We start from the raw sequence: 14,062 nt of genomic DNA, 5'->3' as shown, positions 1-14,062 counted from the left end.
TATATAGTCCATTTCTGAGAGATGTTTTTTTTTCCCCCTCAAAAGGCTGGCCACTCTTTGAAGTATCAGAAGTTTCTTTCTTTTCCGGGGATTCTTGATTTCCATTTTTTTAGATTATATAAGTTTTTATTATTCTTTAATAAATAGGAGAAGAGGAGTACCACTAGATTTAATAGACTTCATAGTTAATAATTCCTTGCAGAGGTAAGAAAATATACAAATACAATGAAGGCTACTGATATCAAGAATCTGCTGGCTCCATAGGGTTTTCTATTGAATGAGTCTGAATTTTGTGTGTGTGTGTGTTAATCAGCAGAGGGTGTCAAGATGGTGGGGAAGGGCACAAAACGTATAAGAACACTTCATGAATTTGTGTGTCAGCCTTATGCAGGGGCCGTGCTAATCTTCCCTGTATTGTTACCATTTTAGTATATGTGCTGCCAAAATGAGCACCTGAATTACTTTTAATCATCCAAAGTTCCACCACAGTTTTATCCAACCTCAGGCAAATCTGGTCAGCATTTTGGTGTCTGGTCTTGCACTTGGCTTGTGAGATGATGAGGCACACAGACCCTGGGGCCAGCAGAGGGAGAGCTCTCCTTACTAGCCTAAGGCTCTGGGTGAGATATATGCTCTGAGCACTATCTGGGTGGCAAGAAATGCATTTCAGCAAGGCTAAGATGCCTCAGTAGTAAGACGTGGTATTATTTATCACCAGGAGAGAATGTGCTGCCCATGAATCTGATGCATATCAATTTGACATGCTGAAATTTGCAAAAGGTGCATCTCTGGATTGATGAAACACCTACTTCATAGGGTTATTGAGTTGATTAATGAGTTGATTATGACATGTGCAGAACAGTGCCTGGCTCCCAGTTTGTGCTATTTAAGGGTTTGTGATTCTCACGGTGATTGTTCAAGTGCAGGCAGGAGTGTCAGTGTCCTGTCGCCATGAGTCCCCTTCACTGAACACAGTGCCTGGCACATAGGAGGTGCCAGTACCTAGGATAAAGGATGTCCCATGTTCCTGTGTTAAATCAGCTTGTGAAGGGACTTGCCTGCCTGAGAGACTGGAACTCCTGTTTTTGATTAAAGGAGTTGCAGCAGGAATGAATTCAAATCTTTTATATCACACATTTATTTTTAAATTCAGTGTTAGAACTTTTAAACATTTTTATCTTATTAAAAAATACTTATATTGCATGCATAGCTTATAGCATTCAAAAGCTAACACAGTTTTCAGCGAAGAGTGAGTTCCTTCCCAGTCCTATTCTTCAGTTACCTCCTTTTATTTATTTTTTTCCTTCTCAGGGGTATTATTACTATTATTAGTATCTTTCCAGAGGTAACTTACGGGCATGTAAGTGCATGTATGAAACATACACACTTTATTTTCAATAGAAATTAAAGCCTTCTAGGATGTGAGGTACACCAGAATTTAGAAGAAATGTACAAAAAATGTGTAACGGTACAGCATTTAGAGTCTAACCCTCAGTCTCTGGCTTGACTTTATTTTATCCTTTTTTGAAATCAGTAAATTGACCCCTCCTGGGCCCAGCTCTGTTGAGTCGAGGAGAGACCAGTGGATGGGTAGGAAGCACAGCCCGGACTACAGCCAGGCTGCTTTGGCCATGGGTTATTGTGGGCAGTTCTGTGGATCGGAGCTTCCAGATCCTTTTCCACACTGCAGTCCCAGGGATGCACGCTCCTCTGGGGAGACTGAGTGAGTTGTGCAGCATGTGGGTCATTCATTCATTTGCTCATTGATTCACGGACTCATCCGGCTGTTGGTGAGGGTTTCTGGCACTAGAATGTGGTGGTGAATGAGCCAGGCGTGGCTCCTGCTTTCCTGGTGCTTGTATACCAACTGGCACAACAAATAAAAAATGGACAGAGTGGCAGTGGTATGAAGAAAACAACAGAGCGATGAAAGAAGCTGCCAGGGAGGGTCCCTGAGTTGAGAAGCCAAGGCCCCTGCATTTACTCTCATGTCCCTCACCCTGCCTGTAACAGCTCTGTATCCACCTTGAACCATGAGGACAGGCTCTGTCATTTAACCCTGGTACCCCAGCACCTGGCAGAGTACTATATATACAGGAGAGATCCAATCAGAATTTGTGTCATGAGTTAGTGAGTTGTCTTGTCATGGCTTCAGGCTGATTAGGGCTGTACCAATTCCCCAGTGGAGGATGGGACACTGAAGATGAGTGCCCTTTTATGTGTCACTCAGGTGGATGCTTTCAGCTTTTGAACTATTCATGCCTGCTGAGAGGTCTTCCTTAATTTTATTTCTCCATCTTTTAAAATCCCATTTATTGGGAATTCCCTGGCAGTCCAGTGGTTAGGACTCGGTGCTCTCACTGCTGGGGCCCTGGGTTCGATCCCTGGCTGGGGAACTAAAATCCCATAAGCCACGCGGCATGGCCAAAAAAAGAAAAAATCCTATTATCGACTTGATGGATCACTTTATTTTTCATGTGAGAATTAAATTTTTCTGTTAAATGAATATAGGCATCTTTTTTCCCTAATCTGCTCCTAAAATCTTTGAATTGTTTGTGAAGTTGCCATGTTACCAGCACTACATCCCTAATCAAATGAGCTAGACATAATAAATATTGCACTGTATCTTTATAATACAGTGGAGTTAAGGGAAATTTGAATGGCCACTTCTGTGTTTGTGTTCCATTAGAAAGTTTTCACACCTAAAATCTCTTAAAATTATACTTGTACTTCTTTGTAAATAGAAAAAAAATTTCAATGTCATATAAAAACATATACTGTATCTCTTTTTAGCTAATGTTTGATTAATTGGGACCTTTAGTGTAATGGTTAATTTTATGTATCAACTTTGCTAAGCCGTGGTGCCCAGGTATTTATTAGATCAAGTAATATTCCACATAGCTCTGTGAAGGTGATTTTTGGATGAGACTCACATTTAAATCCATGGACGTTGGGGCTTCCCTGGTGGCGCAGTGGTTAAGAATCCGCCTGCCAATGCAGGGGACACAGGTTCGGGCCCTGGTCCAGGAAGATCCCACATGCCATGGAGCAACTAAGCCTGTGCGCCACAACTACTGAGCTTGCGCTCTAGAGCCCGTGAGCCACAGCTACTGAGCCCACGTGCCACAACTACTGAAGCCCACGTGCCTATAGCCCGTGCTCCACAACAAGAGAAGCCATGAGAGGCCTGAACACCGCAACGAAGAGTAGCCCCCTCTCACTGCAATTGGAGAGAGCCTGCACACAGCAGTGAAGACCCAACACAGCCAAAAATAAATAAATAAACAAATAAATTTATTAAATAAATAAATCCATGGACTTTGAGTAAAGCAGATTACCCTTCGTAATGTGGGTGGGCCTCATCCAATCAGTCGAAGAGCCTGAATAGAGAGAAGACTGACCTTCCTCCAGCAAGAAGGAATCCTGTCTCCAGATTGCCTTTGGACTCAAACTGTAACATCAGCTGTTCCCTGGGTCTTCAGCCTGCTGGCTTGCCCTGCAGATTTTGGCATTGAATCCCCACAATTATGGAAGCCAATTCCTCAAAATAAATCAATCTGTTTCCCTCACCACCTTCAACATGCACATACTCCACCCACCTCCGCCACACACCCCTGCTCTGTTTCCGTGGAGTATCCTTGCTAATACACTTACATACCCATACAGTCTGTTTTTTGAGAAGCATATGTTAGTGAATAAGCTTTCTTCAAAACACAGTTGAACCTTGTTGAACAGTAGAATGCAGGTCTCCCTGATGGTGGCCCTGGGCTGTTCCAGGAGCGCCCCTCCAGCTGTGGCCCCGACCCACCAGTGGGCAGCTGCACAGAAGAGATGCCTCCTACCTCTATTTTGCTGTGGCCCCTGGGCCCCAAGCCTTTCTGCCTTGGCACTCCTCTTTCTGTAGGTCCTGGAGACAGTGCTTTGAGTCAAAATCTCAGTGGGTGGTTGTAAAAAACTCCTCGCTGTAACTGACAGGAATGTGTTAAAGTTATCCAGTCCTGGTTCCATCTCCTGGAATCTGCTCGTCTCCTTCAGGGTATTGCCCTGGAACCTCAGGAAGGTCAGCTACCCCGCCACCCCCTGTCCCCAGCTTTCCATAATCTGTGATGTGTGGGTGTTCCATAACAGTTTATGTTCTGTTTGTTTTCTCTCTGTAAACTTCGAGCCCTGCGTTGATGAAAAGGAGAGCTGACAAATACTGGAGGTACTGTGCGTGTTGTCGTGGAGCTGCTTTGGAGCTCTTCTTGGTGGTTTTTGCATCCTCGTGACTTCCTCCCGCCTTTGCTATTGTAAATGTTCTCATTTATGCTCCTGAGAATAAAACTTGGGGTGTGCTTAGTGATGCTTCTTGTCTGCTTTCTGATGAATTGTCAAAGGTTTTTACCCTGGATGAGAGATTATATGGCTGGTATTTAAATGAGCATTTTGAGTTCTTTTTTTTTATTTGTAAAATTTATAGCAAGGTGCACATCAGGGGTTGCAGACTTTCTCTAAAGGACCAGGTAGTAAATATTTTAAGCTTTGGGGACCCTAACTATTTGGTAATTATGGAACCCTGCAGTTGTGCCAGAGCAGCCATATGCAAAACTAAGTGCACACCGACATGTGAAGTTTTTATAATGTTTTCATCCCAAAATATTATTCTTCTTTTGATTACTTTTCAATCATTTAAGAATGTAAAATCTTTTCTTAGTTTTTGGACCATACATAAACCAGCCTTGGGCTGGAATTCGCTCCCAGCCTTATAGGTGGACCCCACCGGTGAGCAGGGCCTACCTAGCAGTTAGAGCCAGCACCGTGTTCTAACCCGAGCTCTGTGGCTGGGCTACACTGTGAGGTACAGTTTCTTCCGCATCTGTGAGCTGGAGACAAAAACCTGCCTTCTTGAATAATTGTTTGTAAGGATTAAAAAGGATAATGCCCTGTTGTTTGGCCAGATACTTTGTATAGTACATGTAAGCTTATTTTCATTTTCCATTAGCTGCTGCCTTTTTGTCCCCTCTACTTAAGTCCTACCTTTTTGGGATGTGGTCTGTCTTGGTGAGTATTCAGTGTGTACTTTAGAAAGAATGCCTGTTCTGCTGTTGTTGGGTGGTGCATTGTATAAAATGTTGGTCACTTATTCAGGTATATGCCATTGCTGTTACTCATTCTTCATTCTGGTTGTTCCAGGTTTCCTTCTGGTATTGTTTCCCTTATCTTAAGATAATTTAGTAATTCTATTGGAACAGGTCTGCTGACTACAGATTCTCTTAGTTTTTCTTCATTTGAGAATGATGGATATTTTTGTTAGATACAGCATTCTGATTGATAGTTGTTTTGTTTCAGCACGTTAAAAATGTAGAACGTTACTTTCAGGCCTTATACCACAGTTGGCCTTCTGATGCTATGACATCAGTTTAAACTTTGGTGATGACCGTGACTTTTAGGGAAGAGGAGAATTGCCCCCTAGGAAATGAGTTGGCATTGACCAGGAGAGGGAGGACCCCATGGTGAGGCAGTTGTCAAAAGCATGAACTTTACAAGTCTCCTCTATTATTGTTAATACAGGCGATTGAGTGACCCGTGTGCCATTGGTGTGGGGGAGTATGCCTCCCCAGGGTGCGTCAGTTTCGGTTGCTCAGTGCTTGTGGCAATAGTGACAAAATTCCATTTGCCACATTGTAACTTAAATAGTTCTTTGAGGAGTCTATTATGCATCTCAGTAAACTTGCTGCCTCCCCCTATAGGGGAGGTAGAAGTGTCATTGAATGCCTTCTTTAAGAGCCCAGCATGTGTATTCTGAGAAGCAGAATGAGTGCCTTGGTCACTATCAGTAATGTCTGGAACTCTAAAGGGGTAAGGAGTGTCCTTGTCCTTACAAGGATAAGGCAATTGAGGCCTCATATTGTGGTCTTAATATATGTAGAGACTTTGATTTATATTTTGGGTATCTGTGAGGGAAGAGATTCCTAGGGTCCTTGAGCCCAAAAAAAGCAACTCTAAAAGGCTGTGTCCCAAGGGTTTGTAAAAATGTGCACCTGGGGCCAGGCTTTGTTCTCAGGAAAGCTCATGACCAGCAGTTTCCACGCTGATGAGGTACAGTATAGTGCGGGGCTGAGAAGGGCAGTTTCTTGCATCTGCAGCCCCAGGGTAACAGCTAGTAATCATATGTGGTCCAGAGACCCCAGGGGGCATGAGAGAAGGTTGCTGAAGCCTCTTCAGTGAAGGAGTCTCTGAGGGTGCTAAGGGGGGGGCGTATCTGTATTAATTCCCTAGGGATGCTGTAACAAAGTACCACTGACTAGGTGGCTTAAACAACAGAAATGTATTGTCTCACAGCTCTGGACCCTGCAGGTCCAAAATCAGGGTGACGGCAGGGTTGTTTCCTTCTGAGGGCTGTGAGAGAAGGCTCTGTTCTGAGGCATTCTCCTTGGCTTGTAGGCGGTCATATTCTCCTTGTGTCTTCATATTGTCTTTCCTCTGTGCATATCTTTCCGTGCTTAAATTTCCTCTTTTTGTAAGGACACCAGTCACGTTGGATTAGGGCCCACCCTAATGACCTCATTTTAATTTGATTATCTTCAAAGACCTTAGTTTTATAAATAAGGTCACATTCCCAGGTACTGGAGGCTAGGACTTGAACATCTTTTGGGAGGATATGATTCAACCCATAAACAGGTGCCGTGTTTGTCAAGCCAATTTGTAATTGCTAAATACTTAGTTTAATTTTTTAAAAAAGTTTATTTATTTATTTATTGGCTGCGTTGGGTCTTCTTTGCTGCGTGCGGCCTTTCTCTAGTTGCGGTGAGTGGGGGATACTCTTCATTGCAGTGTGCAGGCTTCTCATTGTGGTGGCTGCTTTTTGTTGCAGAGCATGGGCTCTAGGTGCACGGGCTTCAGTAGTTGTGGCTCACCGACTCTAGAGCGCAGGCTCAGTAGTTGTGGCACATGGCCTTGGTTGCTTCACGGCCTGTGGGATCTTCCCTGATCAGGGCGCGAACCTGAGTCCGCTGCATTGGCAGGCAGACTCTTAACCACTCACTGCACCACCAGGGACGTCCCACTTAGTTTAATTTTAATTTATTACTCATTGTGTCAGTGTCCACGCCCACTATGGGATATTTTAGGGCAATGGGTGCTGTGACCATGGGGAGTTTAAGGCAATAATAGTTGTGATGGTTAAGGCGAAGCAAATTTATTTGTCTTCTAGATTATATGAAGTAATTCCCCTAAGATTATATGGGCTGCCTTGTTTAGATTTAGTGGGATCCCCAGCTATACATGTAATTTGAGCCCCAGTATTGATTTAAATTCATGAAGGTTTGCCAGTTGGTACATTTCAGCAGATACTTAAGTTAAATCAGAACCTGTGTCATAGTGGCACCAAAGCCCTTTGTCTTCGTTTTTTTTTTCTTTTTGGCAGTACACGGGCCTCTCACTGCTGTGGCCTCTCCCGTCGCGGAGCACAGGCTCCGGATGCGCAGGCCCAGCGGACGCAGCCACTCCGCGGTATGTGGGATCCTCCCAGACCGGGGCACGAACCTGCGTCCCCTGCACCGGCAGGCGGACTCTCAACCACTGTATCACCAGGGAAGCCCTGTCTTTTTATTGTATAAGTTCTTACAGTAAACTTTGGAGTTCCACTTGGGTTAAATTGTGGACCTTTGTTTCAAATTTAATTTGTTTTTCTCCAGAAAGCTTCAGTATTGTCAGGGTAAGGGGACTCCCCATGGTGAAGGTTACTTTACAGGGTTTAAGGATGCTGGGCTTACATTGGGCTTGAGTTAACCACTTTGCTGTGCCCATGGCTGCCTTGGGTGTTTTCTCTACAACCTTGGGGATCAGGCTCTTTGTTGTGACAGAGGCAGCAGAGTGGTGTAGTGGGAGAGTACTGGACCTACAGCCCAGAGGTGGATGCATGGACACCATCCTCTGCTGCAGCCTTGCCTTTTCCCAGAGTGCACCCTTCTTCTCCCTCTGCCCCTCTCTCCCTCCTCCCCCTCCTCTCCACATTCCCTCAGTAGTTTAGATATCTAGCCAAATAAAGCCCAGGCTTTCGGTTCCTGTCCCTGTCCAGTCACTCATAGTGAGGATCTTCTGGGTGGTTACAGGGAAGTGTTGGGGTCCTGATGGCCCACCTCTTCTTCCAGGGAAAGCCAGCCAGCCTCCCCAGGGTTGGGATCCACAGCCAGTCTGGTCATTTGGTCTTTGCCTTGATGAGGATCAAATGGGGTGACATGAGAGCTGTGGCCAAGTCCCCCACACAGATGCTGGTACTCCCTGGTCACAAAGCAGGCTGGAGGTGAGCTTCTGAGCTTTACTGAGGATGGAACTGAAGCTAAGAGACAATAAACAGTGCTTCATTGCTTGTAAAAAGATTGAATTCCAATAATCAGGTTGCCAGTCCCCATGGACACTTCTCTCACACTTGTGAAAAAAAACAAAAATTAACAAATCTCTCTTCTTAGTCACAAAACTCAGTAATGATTATTTCATGATTTAAGTTTTAGTGAAAAGATGAACAATTTGTGAAAAACAGAAGTGCCAAAGTTATTTGGCCTTTCTCTCACTTGTCTTATCTTTTTAAAAAGATTTATTTACTTCTGCATGACCTTAATTTGTTACAGTGAGAGTGCTTATGATAGCTAAAATAGCCATTGTTTGTTTGGTCAGTTGCATTTGCATTGTCTTATTAACATTTTACCTTCTACGCCAGTGGTCCTTAAACCTGGTGGAATATTAGGAATATCTTGGAACTTAAAATTGCTGGTGCCCAGGCCATGCCCTGGACCAACTGAATCAGAATCTCTGGTGATAGAACTGAGGCTTGGTATTAAAAATGTGTGTGTGTGTGTGTGTCCGTCCCTCACCCCCTGCTTCTGATGTATGATAGGGTTGAGAACCTGATTCCGAGCCTGACTTTTTCTATGACTTCAAGCAAATCTGTACTTAATTTAGAGGCGCTGTGTGGTTTTACATCTGTAATGTATGAAAAGTACACATTACAAAAAAATCTATATTTAATGCCCAGGAGCTTGTTGGATATATCTTTTTTTTTTTTTTCTTTTGGGCTGTGCCTCGTGGCTTGTGGGATCTCAGTTCCTTGACCAGGGACTGAACCTGGGCCCTCGGCAGTAAGAGCACAGAGTCCCAACCACTGGACCGCTAGGGAACTCCCTGGATATTTCTGTAAATGGGGGAGGTACTGTTAACCATAGCTGTTGCAGGAGGTTGAAAGAATGGGACACATGAGGTATACAGGGGCCTTTTCTTGGGCCTCAGGGGCAGAGGGTTGAGTTAATTACACTGGTCAGTTCCTGGCACACCATTTCCAAATCCATATTTTTAGGTGTTTTCTTTGTAATGTATTTGTTTTTATGCCATTTAAAACATACTGTTGTACAATGTGCATGCATTGTAAGTTTGTGTACATGGAGAGTGTGTGGTTCTTTAGCCCAAGCACTGTATTTTTAAGTTGTGTCCAAGGTCATTAGACTGCTGCGGGTCTCTGTCTTCCACCTCCTCCCAATCCCAGGCCTGTGTGAGAGCTCTGTGGGCATAGCCCCTCGGGACGACTGGAGGACCTTCCATGTAACTCAGCTGTACCAGATTGCTCTCCAGGTAGGCTGCGGGGTCCACCCTCCCACCAGCTGTGTCTGAAGATTTGTGCCTCCTACATTTCTACTGACACTTGGCATTATTTAGTTACTGAACTCATCATTGAGGGCTTATTCCCTGGCATGCGTTGTTCTAGGCATTTGGGATATATCAGAGAGCAAAACCAGATGAAAAAGGAAAAAAAAATTACTGCTTTGGAGCTTATATTTTAGCTTTCTAACAGTTGTGAATTTGGTGAGTGTAAAGTAATATAATACTTCATTATTTTAATTTATATTTTTCTAAATATGAATTTGAGTATCTCTTCATAGCATTAGCTGTTTGGGGTTCCTTCTGTTGGATATCTGATATTTTTCTGAAAGAATTTAGGAGTTTCTTTTGTCCCTTGTTGGTTTTAGGTATTTTTAGATACTCCTTACTGTTTGTGATATGATATATTCTCTTTCACAGATTTAGATGTACAGTTGATGCTGGCAACATGGGTTTGAACTGTACTAGTCCACATATAAGCAGATTTTTTTTTTTCAGTAGTAAATACTGCAGCACTGCATGATCCTTGGTTGTTGGAAATGCTGGACTCGGAAGAACTGCACATGTGGAGGGCTGACTATAAGTTACATGCGGATTTTTGACTGCACACGTTGTTCAAGGGTCAACTGTATATTTCTAATTATGTCATTTAGAAAATAGTTCATTTAGTAAGGGCTTTCTAGGCTAGGACACATTTACACCTCTATGTTAATATTAGTTCTCTCTTAACTTACTGTGTAAGGAGTTTCATGACATTTTTTGTTGACTGAAACTTGTCAGTGGCCTAAAGTCATGGTTCTCACGTTTCTGCTGTATTGCAGTGCTTCTGAATTACGCTCCCTCAGTGGTAGTGGCCCTGTGTAGCACTGGTTCTCAGTTGGTGGTGGAGTAGGGCAATGTATAGAGTTGAAAATGATCATTGAATCATACTCTGATTCCACATCCTCCCTTCCCGTGGACACACAGCAGTTGGGAATCACTGGATGAAAACAGTTAATGTTAATATCAAAGACTAAGTTTCTTAGTTGTGAGATGTAGTAAGAAATTGGAATATTTTGGAAGACATGCTTCAAAGAACAATTGGAATATCGATTTTTTAAATTAAAAGGGTCACTGGGCTATTCATTACTTAATAAATCACACTGTTTCTGTTATGTTGATGAGTCATGTAATTTTTTTTTTCCCAACCATCAAATGGTCAGCTAATGATGTGTGTTGTAACTTAACCTTTACATTTCTGGGAGCGACTGGGAAAGAGATGTTACATTTTAAAAAGCAATTTATACATGTACATTTAAAAAATTTTTTTCCAGATGATGGTGTTGGCAAGTAGATGTTACATTTTAAAAAGCAATTTATACACTTAAATTTTTAAAAAATTTTCCAGATGATGGTGTTGATATGCAGATTGGAACAAAGAAAGAAGATCTAAATGACAAAGAGAAAAAAGAAGAGGAAGAAACTCCTGCACCTGCATATAGGGCCAAATCAATCCTAGAGAGCTGGGTGTGGGGCAAGCAACCAGGTATTATGATCTTCTGAACTTTTGGTACTTTGGAACGATTGATCCAGCACTCATTTTCTAGATAGAGTAGGTGGACTTTTTTTTGGTCATAGAATTTTTAAAAATTAAACTTAAATTTTTTTTATGTTGTAATAGACTGTGCATAACATACATTTTACCATTTCAGTCAGTTTTAAGTATACAGTTCAGTGACATTAAATACATTCACACTGTTGTGCAGTTATGACCACTACCCATTTCCAGAGCCTCTTCATCTTCCCAAACTGGAACTCTGTACTTACTAAATGATAACTCCCCTTTCTTCCCTAGCCCCCTGGGAGCCACTAACTTTCTGTTTTTAGGATTTTGACTAGTCTAGTTACCTCATATAAGTGGAATCATTATATTTGTCTTTTTGTATCTGGCTTGTTACTTTATTTAGAATAATGTCTTCAAGATTCATTCATGTTGTAGCATGTGTCAGAATTTCCTTCCTCTTTAAGGCTGAATAATATTCCATTGTATGTATATACCACATTTTGTTCATCCATCTGTGGATGGGCATTTGAGTTGCTTCCACCTTTTGGCTATTGGGAATAGTGCTGCTAAGAACATAGGTGTACACGAGTTAGAGTCTCTGCTTCAATTCATTGCGTATATACCTAGGGGTAAAATTGCTGGATCATGTGGTAATTCTGTGTTTAACTTTTTTTTCTCCAGTTTTATTGAGCTATAATTGACATAAGGTAGTCACAAAGTAGTGTCACAAAGTAGACATAAAGTAGTGTACAGCATAATGGTTTGACTTACAAATATCATGAAATGATTACCACAGAAAGTTCAGTGAACATCCATCATCTCATATAGATACAAAATTAAAGAAATAGAAAAAATATTTTTTCCTCGTGATGAGAAATCTTAGGGTTTCCTCTTCTAACTTCCATATTAACATATAGCAGCATTAATTATCTTTATTGTGTTGTTCATTACATCACTAGTATTTACTTATCTTATAACTGGAGGTTTCTGCCTTATGACCCCCTTCAGCCAATTCCCCCTCCCCCCACCCCCTGCCTCTGGTAACCACAAATCTGATCTCTTTTCCTATGAGTTTGTTTCTTTGTTTTTGAAGTAGAATTGACCTACAACATTGTGTTACTCCCTGTTATACGACATAGTGATTTGATATTTCTATGCGTTTCAAAATGATCATCACAATAAGTCTAGTTATGATCTGTTACTATACAAAAACGTTACCTAATTACTGACTGTATTCCCCACACTGTATATTTCATACCCATAACTCATTTTTTTATTGAAGTATAGTTGATTTACAATGTTGTATTAATTTCTGCTGTATGGCAAAGTGATTCAGTTATACATATACATACATTCTTTTAAAAATTCTTTTCCATTATGGTTTATCACAGGATACTGAATATAGTTTCCTGTGCTATACAGTAGGACCTTGTTGTTTACCCATTCTATATATAATAGTTTGCATCTGCTAATCACAAACTCCCAACCCATCCCTTCCCCACTCCTCCCCCTTGGCAACCACCAGTCTGTTCTCTGTGTCTGTGAGTCTGTTTCTGTTTTGTAGATAGGTTCATTTGTGTCATATTTTAGCCCTGACTCATTTCCTTTGCAACTGGTTGTTTGTACCTCTTAATCTCCCTCACCTCCCACTTTTCTCCCTACTGGCAACTACCTGTTCGTTCTCTGTATCTTTGACTCTGTTTAGTTATGTTTATTTATTTGTTTCACTTTTTAGATTCCATATATAAGTGAAATCATACAGTATTTGTCTTTCTCTATCTGACTTATTTCCCTTAACGTAATACTCTCTAGGTCCATCCATGTTGTCACAAATAGCAAGATTTCATTCCCTTTTATAGTTGAGTGATATTTTGTGTGTGTGTGTATATCTGTATCTATATTTATCACATCTTCTTTATCCATTCATTTATTGATGGGCACATAGGTTGCTTTCATATTTTGGCAATTGTAAACAATGCTGCAATGAACATAGGCGTACTTATATCTTTTCTAATAGGTGTTTTTGTTTTCTTTGTATAAATACCCAGAAGTGGGATTGCTGGATCATGTGGTAGTTCTATATTTAATTTTTTGAGATATCTCCATATTGTTGTCCATTGTAGCTGCACCAATTTACATTCCCACAAACAGTGCACAAGGCTTCTCTTTTCTCCACATCCTTGTCAACACTTGTTATTTGTTGCCTTTTTGATAATAGCCATTCTGACAGGTGTGAGGTGGTATCTATTTCACTGTGGTTTTGATTTGCATTTCCCTGATGATTAGTGATGTTGAACGTCTTTTCATGTGCCTGTTGGCCATTTAAATGTCTTCTTTGGAAAAATATCTGTTCAGATCCTCTGCCCATTTTTTTAATTGGGTAGTTTGTTTGTTTTAATGTTGAGTTAAATGAGTTCTTCGTATATTTTGGATATTAACCCCTTATCAGATATATTGTTTGTAAATGTCTTCTCCTATTCAGTAGGCAGCCTTATCTTTTTTTGTTTTTTTAACATCTTTATTGGAGTATAATTGCTTTACAATGGTGTGTTAGTTTCTGCTTTATAACAAAGTGAACCAGTTATACATATACATATGTTCCCATATCTCTTCCCTCTTGCATCTCCCTCCCTCCCACCCTCCCTATCCCACCCCTCTAGGTGGTCACAAACCACCTAGCTGATCTCCCTGTGCTATGCGGCTGCTTCCCACTAGCTATCTATTTTACGTTTGGTAGTGTATAAGCCTTATCCTTTTGTTGATAGTTTTCTTCACTATGCAGAAGCTTTTTAGTTTGATGTAGTCCCATTAATTTACTTTTGCCTTTGTTTCCCTTGCCTGAGGAGACATATCCAGAAAGATATTGCTAGGGCCATTGTCAAAGAGTGT

General features: G+C 41.5%; 1 protein-coding gene and 1 non-coding gene across 6 annotated transcripts in view; one reads left to right on the top strand and one right to left on the bottom strand.

The window, feature by feature from the left end:
* HERC2 (HECT and RLD domain containing E3 ubiquitin protein ligase 2) overlaps window positions 1-14,062 on the top strand; it is a 230,127-nt gene that overhangs the window by 20,335 nt on the left and 195,730 nt on the right. For all 5 annotated transcript variants that reach the window (XM_060302596.2, XM_030840360.2, XM_060302595.2 and 2 more), the window contains exon 4: window positions 11,018-11,155. In XM_060302596.2, the coding sequence (XP_060158579.1) occupies window positions 11,018-11,155 (138 nt within the window). The remainder of the gene's footprint in view (window positions 1-11,017; window positions 11,156-14,062) is intronic.
* On the bottom strand, window positions 347-453 carry LOC115843933 (U6 spliceosomal RNA). The gene has a single exon (XR_004035927.1). It is a non-coding gene; the product is annotated as a U6 spliceosomal RNA (small nuclear RNA).

Source organism: Globicephala melas, chromosome 7 (genome assembly GCF_963455315.2).
Source record: "Globicephala melas chromosome 7, mGloMel1.2, whole genome shotgun sequence".
Lineage (NCBI taxonomy): Eukaryota > Metazoa > Chordata > Mammalia > Artiodactyla > Delphinidae > Globicephala > Globicephala melas.
The sequence above is the reverse complement of the archived record's forward strand: the minus strand, read 5'-3'. Positions and strand labels throughout refer to the sequence as shown.